The sequence below is a fragment of the Acanthochromis polyacanthus genome, chromosome 3 (genome assembly GCF_021347895.1).
Source record: "Acanthochromis polyacanthus isolate Apoly-LR-REF ecotype Palm Island chromosome 3, KAUST_Apoly_ChrSc, whole genome shotgun sequence".
NCBI lineage: Eukaryota > Metazoa > Chordata > Actinopteri > Pomacentridae > Acanthochromis > Acanthochromis polyacanthus.
Genome location: NC_067115.1, coordinates 8,102,936 through 8,117,196, shown reverse-complemented (window position 1 = coordinate 8,117,196; position 14,261 = coordinate 8,102,936). Strand labels below are relative to the sequence as shown.

Sequence of the window (14,261 nt, the reverse complement as noted above, 5' to 3'; positions counted from 1 at the left end):
CTTACTGGATTTATGGAATGTCAAAATAGTGAAACTATTGGATTTTAGATGTTTCAATGACCTGCAGAAACCCTGTCAGACTTCCCAATAATACCAAGAACCAAGATACAGTTTGAACATCTTTACTTTTATGAATGTATGCTCACAAGTAACAGTGGGTAAGGTGCATGAACTTAACAGTAACATTTATCAGAGCTACTGTGAGGGAGCATACGTCAAGCAAAGTGCGAGGCATGAAGATTTTCGGTCATCAGACAAAGAGTTTCTGAAGCTCTAAGGTGCAAACAGCAAACATGCAAGCAGCCGATCTACATCTGGATAGTGAGCATATCTTGTTTTAAAGCTAGAACACAGAGCATTACTTCAACAAAGACCTGGCAGAGGAACGTCTCTACCATATTACTACGTTTGTTAGCTACATCAATGAGCAGCTTAAATTCTAACTTCAACAGCACACAGAGAACTGTAACGCAAACCTGTCGTGTTGTTCTGCCACAAAGTGAGTTACAATAAAACCGACACATAACAGTGTGTTAACATCACTAACAGCGTAGTGGTTATTTTTTTCCTTCGCCTGCTTTTGCGATGCATTGTGATAATAGACCAGACGCTGACTATGGTGTGCAGAAGGGGCGGGGTGCTAGTGTGTCTTCGGCCACGGTGAGCGTTTGGGGCAGCAGCCCAGTACAACGTTCATTTGGCCTTCTGCGCCTTCTGTGCAGACTTGGTGATCTTACCGCTTGTCGGGGCTTTCTTCTCCACACCTTTGATCACTCCCACTGCCACCGTCTGACGCATGTCACGGACAGCAAATCGGCCTGAGGAGGGGTAAAAAAATAATAATAATAATGTGTAAGTTACTGTTTGATAGTAATTCGCAAACATCATTCAAACTACAAGGTTGCTACTGTTCTGTCTGACAGAACTCGTGGTGTCTGAGGGGCGGAGCAGCTCTGCTTTACTTTATTTTCACTGTTTCTCTGACTGAATGTCATTTATGACATTTACCTAATATCTGTTCAATGTGGAGGTATTAATTCTGACATAATACTGGACAGCTGCATAGTATTTGATTATTATTAGAGTAAAACCTGTCACAGTGTCCACAGCCTTCTGATAATTCCCATCAACAGAACGTTACTGTCTATATAAATGTTCATTTATATACAGTATGTATGAGAAAATAAAGAAATCTTTATTCTGTTCTTAATTTGTTTACCTTTTTCTCTTTAAAAAAATAAATAAACAAAAACAATCAAAAAGAACAGACAACTATATATTTTAAGTACCAAACCGATAAGAAGTATCGGTAACAGTATCGGTATCAGTAGTAGTACTGTTAAAATCTTAATATCAGTGTCCATGTCCAGTTTACAGTAGGATTCATATTTGCACAAACCTGAACCCAACCATTAGTTCCTGTCTGAACATACAAAACAGGCCGCAAAGGTAACTATCACATATGACACAAATGTAAAATTATTATCCAATATAATCTCAGTTTGATGCAACGCGTGCCCTGGCTGGGTGTCATTAACAGAAGACTGTCATGGCACCCTTTTACTAGCCAAACCTCCACAATGCTCTCTGCTTGCTAACATGGAAATGTCCTGCTCTTCTGGTCCAACAGCATCAAAAAGTAAGGAGCTATATTTGGAACAACCGGATACGACAGCTAATCTACAATATTTCTGTATTTTCTTCTGTATCAGCAGATGCTAAATATTAAACAACTAAGATTGGATGGAGGGCAAAAAATTCCATTGAGACATCCCTAGTTTACTGTAATAAGGAAAAGAAAGTAGAAAATATTCCAATTTAGAAAGCTCAAGTCAGACAGAACTGACTTTTTTCTTACATAATTACTAAAACCAACTGATTCCCACAATAGATGGGTATTAATTCAACAGCTTGATGACTGATCCAATAACAGCTCTAATAGCAAACTTACCCAGCGGCGGGTACTCAGAGAAGCTCTCCACACACATGGGTTTGCCGGGGATCATATCCACAATGGCAGCATCTCCAGACTTCAGCGACTTGGGATTGTCCTCAAGCTTCTTACCAGAGCGACGGTCAATCTTTTCCTTAAGCTCTGCGAATTTGCATGCGATGTGTGCAGTGTGGCAGTCCAGCACAGGGGCGTAGCCAGCACTGATCTGACCGGGGTGGTTCAGGATAATCACCTGCAGACAGCAGAGACAGGTAAGGCCACCGACAGCAAATCAGAGTACAACGCATTTCAGATTTCAGATTTTAATAGAATCTCTTTCAACGTCAGAAGTGGCAAAAATATTCAGTACGAATATAACAATGTAAAAATATTCCATTACAAGCAAAAGTCCTGCTTGAAAAACCTGCTAAAGTAAAAGTACATAACAGAAAAATGTAGTTAATGCATAGAAGAAAATGTCCTGGTTTGGTCCAGCTGACTGATATATTACATGCGCCATCGTTAGACTAATAACAGTGAAATATCAGCAGGAGGTTACTGTGGCAGCTGCTGCTGATATTTCACTTTCAACTTTGAACTATTTTATATCCAAGTATATAAAGGGAGATAGATGATAAATCTGAGGGCTCTAAACATGATTAACAGGAGAACAAATCTGTTTCCAATTCTTTTCAGCTTTGATTTTTGCTGAGATAGTGGATCAAGCTAACACTTGTTGAAATTAAATCATGTGTGAATTTATAGGGGAAAACTCACTTTTTCATGGAACTGTTAATTCATAGACATCTGAAATGTGGACACTGTTGTTTGTAAGAAGCCACAGCGGATAGAAACTATTGGGTTGTCTGTGACTGTGTTGTATTTAAAAAGCTTGGTATACTATCCATTGTGTCACAACTTCATCTATAAAAAGCTGTCAAATAAATGTAGTGGAGTTAAAAGGATAATATTTCCCACTGAAAAGTAGTGAAATGGAAGCATAAGGTAGCTTGAAATAAAAATACTCAAGCAGAAGTATCTTAAATTTGTACTTCAGTATTCGAGTAAGTGTATTTTGTTACTATCCATCACTGTTTAAAACTAACTCTTGTAAGCAGACCTGAGAGGTGAAACTCGCCGCCTCTTGAGGAGGGTCGTTCCTGCTGTCTCCGGCCACGTTGCCGCGGCGGATGTCCTTCACGGACACATTTTTGACATTGAAGCCCACATTGTCACCGGGCAGCGCCTCAGTCAGGGCCTCATGGTGCATCTCCACAGACTTGACCTCAGTGGTCACGTTGACAGGTGCGAAAGTCACCACCATGCCAGGCTTTAGGATTCCTGTCTCTACACGGCCCACAGGAACGGTACCAATGCCTGGAAGATTGGAAGCTTATCAACTTTAAAGTGTGACAAACGGGTGCATGAGTTAAAATGACAACTTAAAGACTCCTCAGGTTTAAGATATGATAAGAAAAGCCTTTACTAATCTCACAGTGGGGAAATGTATTGCTATAGCAGCAAAGGGAATAGTGCAAACATTTAAGGAACATTAGTAGACATGTAAAAATAAACAAAAATATACCTAAGTACTAGCTCAGATTGTCCAAATTCTTCTGGATGTTGAAATAACAACACTACACATATCAGAGATGTTGCACAGATTCTTTCATGAGAAGAAATACTGAGAAGTGTCTATTTTGCACAGATTTGCTCATAGTAGAAAAATACTGATATTACACAGATTCTTGTATATACACAAAAATTCACATAGTAAATGCCTTTGCACACACGTTCTCTGGGCTAGTTGATCTTGCCAGCAAACCGTTGTTTTCCCTTGTCTCAAAGATTAAGCCATGCAAGTCGAAGCCCACGCGTCCGGTACAGTGAAAGTGTGAATGGCTCATTAAATCAGTTATGGTTCCTTTGATCTTGAATATTTTGTACTTTTACAAAATATTCAAGATCAAAGGAACCACCTTTTAATGTGCTGATATAGCACAAAAAAGAAGTATATGTATGTTCATGAGCATAAAAATGATTTTGTTTTATTATATTATATATTATTTTCTATTGGATATGGTTTCTCCACATGCTTCTTCTCTTATTGGATAATCCAGAATTTATTAATATATTTCATATTTCAAAAGTTGGGCAAATTATGTCTCCCACATCAGTTAAAAACCACTCTTAGTCTTCCTAGAGTTACATTTCCCTCGTGTCAGTTGTGTAAGTTTAAACTTAGATTTCAAGTGAGCACAGAAACACTTTCTACTTCCAGAAGATTAATCTGAAAACTGCCTCCTAGTTTCCAGCTCTGAACATAAATCATTCTGTACAATAAGGTTTAAACACCAAGGAGAAGTAACACTGAATAAGCGCATTTTTGAATGGAGGGGAACTTTAAATCTCTAAACCTAAATGTTTCAAAAATACAGTATTTATGGACCACACTGTATGTTTTCTTTAAAAAGGAAAAAAAAGAAAAAGCTAAAATTGATCTATCAGAGGCAGAAACTGGAAAAACAGAAAAAAAAGTCAAATTTTAAACTGTCCATGAATGCATCATGTGACATAGGCCTTCAATCGAAACTGAAAATAATCTTAAAACTGTCATACAGTCAGGTCCATAAATATTTGGACACTGACAACTTTCAGCCTTTCGGCTCTGCACACCACCACAATGCACTTGAAATGAAACGACATCAAGATGTGCTTCAAGCGCAGATTTTAAGCTATAACTTGAGAAAATTTACATCCAAATCAGGTGAACAGTGTAGGAATTACAACACATTTGCTATGGGGCGGCATAGCTCGGTAGGTAGAGTGGCCGTCTCGCGACCGGAGGGTTGCGGTTCGATCCTCGGCCCGTTATGCTCATGTCGAGGTGTCCCTGAGCAAGACACCGAACCCCTAATTGCTCCTGGTGGGTCATGGTTAGCGCCTTGCATGGCAGCTCCTGCCATAAGTGTGTGAATGTGACGTATCATGTAAGTGCTTTGGATAAAAGCGCTATATAAATACTACCATTTTACATTTTTTATATGTCCTCCACCTTTTTAAGGGATCAAAAGTAATTGGACAACTGGGTGCTCTGCTGTTCTATGGTCAGGTGTGTGTTATTCCCTCATTATTTCATTTACAACAGGGGTGTCAAGATCCGTTCCTGGAGGGCCACTATCCTGCATGTTTTGGATGTTTCCCTCTTCCAACACACCTGATTCAAATGATCTGGCTCGTTATCAGGGTTCTGCTGAGCTTGATGATAAGCTGATCATTTGAATCAGGTGTGTTGGAAGAGGGAAACATCCAAAACATGCAGGATAGTGGCCCTCCAGGAACTGAGTTTGACACCCCTGATTTACAAGGAGCAGATAAAAAGTCTGGAGTTCATTTCAAGTGTGGCATTTGCGTTTGGAATCTGGGGAGGTCAACTCTCAATATGAAATCCAAAGAGCTGTCACTATCAGTGAAGCAAGTCATCAATCAGTTGAAAAATCAAAGCAACCCCACCAGAGAGATAGCAGAAACACTAGGTGTGGCCAAATCAACTGTTGGGTACATTCTTAAAAAGAAAGAACACACTGGTGAGTTCAGCAAGGCCAAAGGACCCAGGAGATCACGGAAAACAAGTATGGTGGATTACAGAATAATCCCTTCCCTGGTCATGAAAAACCCCTTCACAACAGTTGGCCAGATCAAGAACACTCTCCAGTAGGTAAGTGTATCTGTGTCAAAGTCAACAATTCAGAAGAGGAAGACTTCAACAGATTGAATGCAGAGGGTTCACCACAAGGTGTAAACCATTTGTGACCCTCAAAAACAACAAGGCCACATTAAACATCTAAAAGAGCATGTGCAGTTCTGGAACATCTTATGGACAGATGATCAAGATCAACTTGTACCAGAATGATGGGAAGAGAAGAGGACAGAGAAAGGAAGAAACTGCCCAAGAGCCAAAGGTAGTATAATGGCGTGGGCATGTATGGCTGCCAACAGAACTGGTTCTCTCATATTTATTGATGATGTGACTGCTGACAAAAGCAGCAGGATGAATTCTGAAGTGTTTTGGGCAATATTATGTGCTCATATTCAGTCAAATCCTTCAGAATTCTTTGGAAGGCACCAAGTCAATCACCTGAACTGATAATAATAATCAAGGAAATCTGATTTAAATTTGTTCTTTGCTTATGATATTTGGTATTATAACTGTGTCATACTGCACAGAATACATTTCTGAATTCTCTCTACCTCAAGCCATAGTTGTGCTTTTTCCATAAATTTGCAGGACTTTATATTGCACTGATAAACTGCCTGGGGTTCATAGAGTTCAGCCTCCAAACCAAACATTTAGGACACAATGAGCTAACGGGAATTCTTTCAAGACCTCATTCAGTTCTGCTGTTTTTGTCACAAGGCGCTCTCATTCCCAAAAATACTTTCAACACCTAACCTGGTAAAAGTAACACTCCATAATGGGGGCAGTCATATTACACAAGTACAAATCACACAGTTGTCACACTCATAGCCACCAGCACCAACATCAGCCTCACCTCCAATCTTGTAGACGTCCTGTAGAGGCAGACGGAGGGGCTTGTCGGTGGGGCGAGTTGGAGGCTGGATGGCATCCAGAGCCTCCAGCAGGGTGGTGCCTGAAGCATTCCCATCTTTACGGTTGATCTTCCAGCCCTTGAACCAAGTCATCTTTGGAGGGAGAGAACCTCAATTTTACCTCTGCATCTCAGGATGGAAAACATATGCCTGGATATTTGATTATCTTAGACTAGATTTTGTGCCCAAAAGCCAAGGAAGACAATTATGGATTCAAAAAAATCATACATATATTTTGCTCATATTTCTTTCAAAGCTTTCAGAAAAAGTGCATTAGGTTCCTCCACTGCTGCATGTTCTCTCCATGAAAATGTTGTGATTTCTGGCATTTTACACTCTTGTTTTTTTGTTTTTTTTAACAATGATCATTTTGTTACTGGGCATAAAATGAGCCTTTGACATACTAACATTCTGTCTTGTTTCTTTTAATTTATTCAAATTACACTACCGGTCAAAAGTTTTAGAATGCCTCCAATTTTCAATGTTTTTACTGAAATTCAAGTAGTGTAAGTCCAATGAAAAGCTTGAAATGGTACAAAAGTAAGATGTGGAAAGCAATTATTGAAATGCAACCCTCATAAAAAGATTTCACTTCCAAGGTTATATCATATTTCTCCCATACAATACTGCAGACATATCGTATTCCAGAGAAGCAAACACAAATCTGTAAACATACATGACACTCTGGTCTCCCAGCATACTCACGTTAGGGCTGGGTTCCAACATGTTGTCTCCGTTCCAGCCAGAAATGGGCACAAAGGCCACAGTGTCGGGGTTGTAGCCGATCTTCTTGATGTAGGTGCTGACTTCCTTCACGATCTCCTCGTAGCGCTTCTGGCTGTAGTTGGGCTCAGTGGAATCCATCTTGTTTATGCCCACAATGAGCTGCTTCACTCCCAGAGTGTAGGCGAGCAGGGCGTGTTCACGAGTCTGTCCATTCTTTGAGATGCCGGCCTCAAACTCACCGACTCCGGCAGCCACAATCAGCACAGCACAGTCGGCCTGAAGAAAAATATGGCAAAAGTTCTTCCTTAAGTGTTTTTACTCTCTCTTTCATCCATTTTCCACTCTTCTACCAGTTTACTAACTTCACCTGAGAGGTCCCGGTGATCATGTTCTTGATGAAGTCCCTGTGTCCTGGAGCATCGATGATCGTGACATAGTACTTGCTGGTCTCAAACTTCCAAAGAGAGATATCAATGGTGATGCCACGCTCACGCTCAGCCTTCAGCTTGTCAAGAACCCAGGCATATTTGAAGGAACCCTTTCCCATCTAACAGATGTGGAGGAGAAACAAAAGTAAGGTATCGTGACTTTTATGTTAGATAATTTGATGTTCGATAGATGCTTCTGCCCAAGGCTGAAAACAATAACCACTACAATGATGTTTTGTCTGAGTCATCCTCCTGAATCCCTTCTGCAGGATGGAGGTCAATGAAGACATACAAGCCATAAATCTCAGTATTGTAGCTGTATTTACCTCGTAGCTGTATGAAAGATTTATTATGTACTAAATAAAAGGTTTGACAGTCAGTGTCAATACATTAATTTCCACTTTTGTCATTTTTTAAATAATTAATTACTTCACCTACGAATAGCCTAAAAAATGTCGTCTGTCAAATGTGCTGAGTAAAACTTAACACATTTAGACATGTAGATGTAGTCAAGACTGTTCAAGTTAAAATCAAGCATCAGAAATGGGAAGAAATGAGATTTAAGAGACTTTGAAAGGGATGCGGGTGTTGCTGATCTACTGGGATTTTCATGTACAATCATCTTGAGTTTACGAAGAAAGAACATTCAGTGAATAACGTTAATCTGGATAAAAATACTTTCTTGGGGTCACAGGTCAGAGAAGAAAGGCTAGACTGCTTCGAGATAGACAGTAACTCAAAAAAAAAACTCTCCTTACACCCCAGGCATACATAAGAGTATCTCCGAACGCTGCACAACTAGGGCTGCAACTAACGACGCGTCGACGAGTCGTCTGAGCACGATACGTCATCAAAAGCAGAAGTGAGCGTCCAACCCAACAGAAATCACCTTCCGACCGGAGCGCGGAACACGGACGAACGTCGGCGCTGTATTGTGCATGTATAATGTATGCACGCTGTAGCGCGGATGTCCGCGTTCTATCGTAAACATGGATGTCAGCGTTTACTATACAGCTGTATCTAAACGCGGACGTCCGCGCTGCATTGTGCATACATAATACATGCACGACACAGCGCCGACGTCCGTCCGTGTTGCGCGCTCCGGTCGGAAGGGCATTTCTGTTGCATTGCACGCTCACTTCCGCTTTTGACGATGTATCGTGGTGAGATGACGCGTCGTTAGGTCCAGCTCTATAAACAACACATCAAACCTTGAAACTCATTGGCTACAGCTACAACCACTGGTGGTTGGTGGTGTGCCAGTGTGAGGGATATTTTTGTGGCCAACTTTGAGACTGTTAGTAAGAAATATGCAGCATTTTAACTAGGGCTGGACCCGAATATCCCCAATATCCGAATATTCGTTCGCTACATCACTATCCGCATATTAATTTCAGTATCCGAATATTCGTCGCCCCGGTCGGACTTTACCGGGCGGAAACAATATGCAGCGTTACTGTCTTCCCTCCGCCTTTGGCCCACATCAGCACTTATCGGCTCATCTCTTCGTGTGATGACATAAACATATACACTAGGGATGTGCGGACTAGTCGTTTAATCGGTTAATTGTCGACTCATTTATTAAACGGTTAGTATTTTACTAGTCGGTTAAACGCTAGTGTGCCCCCCCCGCACAGCCACGCTTCGCGGCCCCCGGTCCCGACCGGGCGACGCCATGCAGCTCTTCGCTCGGCCGTGCGCCGCACACTCGTCCCGTCTGGGCTACCTGGTTGATCCTGCCAGGAGCATATGCGTGTCTCTTTTTTCAACCCCCGCTATCCCCCTCATCATTAGCGGCGTTCTGACCACTCCAGCTACACCCACCACATCCCTTCCTGCCACCCCGAAGCAAAGCATCGGCTCCAGTATGTGCTGCTCGTGGACTGTCATGGCGCACCGACCCGCTGCCGTTACGCACAGACGCAGCGGCACTTTCTGTCTCAGTGGACGACTGAACATCTTCATCAGAGGATGAATATTCCTCTTCAGAATATGAGTAAGCCATTACTTGACAAAGTACTTTGTCAGTGTTGACCAGACCTCTCGGTACGGTGAGTTTTCTCACTCTAAAATGTGCCGTCTTGCGCTCTGATACGCTCCGACGGCGAGTCTCGTCTCCTCGGTTTTCAAACTCTGTAAACTCCAAAACTTTGCATGAAAACACGCCCACAACTGATGCTCAGATTGAAGTTCCAGATGTCCGCCATCTCCTGGTGTACAGTACATGAGGCACATGAGGCAGTATATTTGAAGCTATGGCTTGTTATGTTCACCAATGTTGCTTGTGGCAATATTGCGACTTTGGCGCTTAAAGGGTTAAATTGCAAGTTCAATACTAATTTCCGAACCGACTAGTCGCTAATTTTATTGGCGACTAGTCGGTTCGGAAATTAGTCGAAATTCCCATCCCTAATATACACATATGTCTATAACATATACACATATGTCTGTGATCCGAGTCATCAAACAATAAGCTTCACAATAAATTCAATATTGTATTAGACAGAAAAATGACTCATGCTACTGTGTCCACCACCGTGTAAACAGAAAACTGTCAAAATATAAAAACAGAATTTCATTACAAATTATAATTTACTGTTTACTATAAATTCCTTGATGCACTCATTGATTTGCTCATTAATTTCTCTATGTTATGCAGTCACCCTAACCAAACATGAATTAAAGACATGGCTAGTATATTATTACATAAGACTGCCGTCGTTTGGAGAAAGTAGCTTCAGGCTATAGGTTATAGATAAATTAACATTTAAATCCAAATCATTTAGCAATAGTGCCAATCCAGTAAAAGCTTCAGTGCTAAATGCTTACATTTTCACAGTTTAATCACCTAATAGTAGAGTAAAAGGACACAAGAGATGTATACTATACTTGTTAGACTATATGCACAGTTAAAAATGGCAGAACTAATCGAGGTAACACAGTAGGGAACTGTTAATAAATCTATTTTAAAGTGAGAACAAGATAATTCATACCTCTGCAGCCTCCTTCTCAAACTTCTCAATTGTCCTTTTGTCAATGCCCCCACACTTGTAGATGAGGTGGCCAGTGGTGGTGGACTTGCCGGAGTCGACATGTCCTATGACCACAATGTTTATGTGGAGCTTCTCCTTCCCCATTGCAGCTCACTCTGGAAAACACAGAAAGATGGCAACAAACAACAATCAACATGCAGGGTACTAAATAAAGAAACAGCTCTCTTCCACAGACACCAACATGAGTAATGGATTTGTAGTTTGATTCCATAATACATTACATACAGGTTAAAGGATAGGAGAAGGTATTAATAAGAAGCTAAAGTCCAGTCAGTTATACACTTTTACTCAGCATGTTCAACATATGTTAGACATATGAGGTTTTTGTATCATGCATTTATTAAATCACTCAAATAACTGTCTGTACGTTCCCTCTGTGAGTTCATATGCTCTCTATATGCTGCAGTACCACTGTTACGCTTTATTCCTTTTATTACATTGTGCCTACACTGAATCATTTATTGCACATTATTCTGTATATTGTGCTAATTTTAAATAGTGGGTGTTCATTGCATTGCAAAAATACATATTAAACTCGGTCCATCTCAGGTCTGCAGAGATCCTTGTCTATAGGAGACACTGAACAAAAATAACATAACTTTTTTTGATCCCTCACCATGGGAAATTTACAAAAATAATCTGTGTCATCAAGCTCAGTGGAATTTAAGCACAAACATTGATAAGCAATGCCAACCCAGTAGAATTATGACACTGATAGTAAAGCCTGGCAATGATATTACTGCCAGTGATACTTCAGTAATACTGAATAAATTCATTAACTTCTACTTAAAACCTGATCAGAGGTGCTTTAGAGGAGATGCACACTTTCAAACTCAATCATCTAAGAGGTGGTATCTGCCCTCAAATACATGGAATGCCGTTTTTTACTTCACTTGTTTATACTGAATGGAGAGAATATCACCCTTTATTTTTATTTATTATGCAGGTAGGTATAGTTCTTCTACATTTTGGGGGTTTTTTTGTTTGTTTTTTTAGTTTTATTTTCTCAAGCATGCCTTATGCATTAATCCTGGAATGGTTTGCAAAAAAATCCAAATTAAGCTAACAGATTAGCCAAGGGGTTTTCAAAAGTGGGAAGGAGACGTCCTCAGGGACATTTAAAACAGTTAAAGAGGAAGTTTAATTTTTAACACAGTTAACAGATTTCAAATCAAAATTGCAATTTGAATCAAAGGTATTAGCAAATTGTAAAAGCTGCAATTAAGAATATACAAGGTCCGGCTACTAAATGAGACCAATGGCTCGAATTCAATTTCATTTAATTGAAGTAGGTTGTAACATGGCTTAAGCTTGTTCATTGATTGATTTATATAACCGGGTTCAGAAATGCACAAGGTGGTCTAACTAGCATATGACCTGTCTGATTATGTATTTTCCACACATCAGAATTTCACAGCACATTTGACCCAAGGTTTAAATAAAGCAGTGTTTCCCCTCCTATATGACCAACGAGGCGGCCGCCTCGCTGGTATAGACCACCGCCTCACGACAATTTTGCCGAAATTGCAGCCTCACTGGTCCCCCCCCCCCAAAAAAAATAAATAAATAAATAAATAAAAAATCGGAAAGCACCAAGCCACCGGAGCTGTCATTTTTAACTCGGCAGGTCTGCAGCCTGCTCTCCCCCGGTGCTGGTCGGCTAACACCTGCCGTCGCTCGTCTGCCCGGGACAAACGGCGCCCCCCGCCACCCCCACCCCCCGCGCGCCGTAGCATCATGTCACTGGAAATGAAGCTGCATTTTAAGGTGTGCAACTACATCTAGTCTTGTACTGTGTGCAAATTATCTTCTGACTTAGAGGGAAAAAAAATAACACGTAATTATATGTATGCAATCACTTTAAATCACTGTGCCTTGAAATGCATTGCACAGCAAGATTTTCAGAGTATATACTCACCTTAATTTTACTAACTTTTTTGCTTTTGTCCTTTTGTTATTTATGTTGTTGTATGTACGCTGCTGAATACTTCACTTTCCCTCGGGATTAATAAAGTATCTATCTCGTTCTTACATGGTGCAATTTCATTGTACTTTTTTGTGATGCTTTGTCCTCTTTTGGTGTTTGCTACTAACCCAAAGAGCTGCTAAACTGCCTTTCCATATTGTTAAACAAAGACCAATCATTTTAGCTAAGCATTTATTTATTTGTTCCAGAATGATTTACACTAATTTACAATAACATCCATTGCAGTACATTCTCATATCGATACTACATTTATAACTGTTAACTTTAGCTAATCGTGACACTGCACTTCCGCCATATTTTGCCAGCTAGTTGGCCATATTTGTACCGTTTGGCGCGAACAGCTACATTTGTCGGTCAAGTGAAACCTTACTATCACAGTCTGTTTAGTAATTACAAGTATGTTACCAAAAAACAAAAACAAAAGGAAATTAAAGTGACTTAGCTTGTGGGACTTTCGACCACTTCATAGCTGATAACTTTAGCAGGTGCGAAGTTAACGTTTAGCTAACATTCACTTTGTTCTCATGTTGTTATGCTCTATTATTAACGGTTTAAGAACAAAACACATATTGTAGTTTATAATTTTGAATACAAAACCATAGCATGAAATATCGAGTGTAAATATTAACTTACCGTTGTACTGCCCTGTAGTTACAGATAAAATGCTAGGTAGCTCGGCAAAAGATTACTGCCCAACACCGCACTATTGCCTTAGTCACACGCATGCGCACAGACGGTTCAGTAAAGTTTTTTTTTTGTGATGCATCACAGTGCGTGTTATTGTGGCTTGTTTTAGTCTCCGGTGCTATATATGGAGCAAATAAAACATCCAGTACTGCTACTGCTCTGTTAATGCCAAAAAATAAAAGAAAAACATGTAGATGACACAAAATGATCCAAATCCACGCATAATCTCTTTATCTGGATCCTTCTGGCGTGTAGTAAAAATGTCATTAGCCGACGTTAATGGGCGACACTACCACAATAAGCATGACACTGCAGAACTCGGGGCGTTTTTAGAGAAGCCTGCATGTGTCAGCATCCATCTCTCACACTATTGCGTGGCTGTGTTTATTCTCAGCATCATGACGAACGACACAGAAGGCGGTCAGGAGGAACATTTCTGCGTCCAAACTGCGCCATACAGGCCTACACAGCCAGCCAGGCACCCCTCCACACCCCGATGCACTTTTTGGCACCGCTCACCTTCATCAAATTACACCAAAGCAACACAGCAGCGTTCAACTGTCAGCTCAGTACATGATGCATTTTACATAACAACTCTGACACGCGTCCCTGAAGGCAGCAGCAGCTCTGTTTGGTAAAAGATGCTGATGAAATGTTCGCGTCGCGCAGGGAAACATACCTTCTTCTCCGAGGTGCGTTCACTGCTCCTCTGCGATGAAACTGGAGATGCTGCTCACAAGGTACTGCTGTGTCAACTGGCGTCAAACGCGTCCTGTGTAGAAGTTAAGGAGTGCAACCGCTTGGTGGCGCTCTGCTGCAACAGAGACGTGAATCAA

The 14,261-nt window shown here is 40.8% G+C and overlaps 1 protein-coding gene across 1 annotated transcript; it reads right to left on the bottom strand.

Moving 5' to 3' along the window:
• Window positions 1-106: 106 nt before the first annotated feature.
• LOC110950665 (elongation factor 1-alpha 1) lies at window positions 107-14,241 on the bottom strand. The gene is made up of 8 exons (XM_022193398.2): window positions 14,105-14,241; window positions 10,692-10,846; window positions 7,638-7,817; window positions 7,250-7,546; window positions 6,487-6,637; window positions 3,054-3,310; window positions 1,952-2,186; window positions 107-818 (listed from the first exon to the last, which is right to left on the bottom strand). The coding sequence occupies exons 2-8, from the start codon at window positions 10,833-10,835 to the stop codon at window positions 694-696; spliced, it is 1,389 nt and encodes a 462-aa protein (XP_022049090.1). The 5' UTR covers window positions 10,836-10,846; window positions 14,105-14,241; the 3' UTR covers window positions 107-693.
• Between the last annotated feature and the right edge of the window lie 20 nt (window positions 14,242-14,261).

Coding starts and splice junctions, on each gene's coding strand:
- LOC110950665 (XM_022193398.2), bottom strand. CDS start 10,835: ATGGGGAAGGAGAAGCTCCACATAAACATTGTGGTCATAGGACATGTC. Junction 7,547..7,637: donor TGATCACCGGGACCTCTCAG/GTGAAGTTAGTA, acceptor ATTTTTCTTCAG/GCCGACTGTGCTGTGCTGAT. Junction 2,187..3,053: donor CGGCGAGTTTCACCTCTCAG/GTCTGCTTACAA, acceptor TGCTGTCTGCAG/GTGATTATCCTGAACCACCC.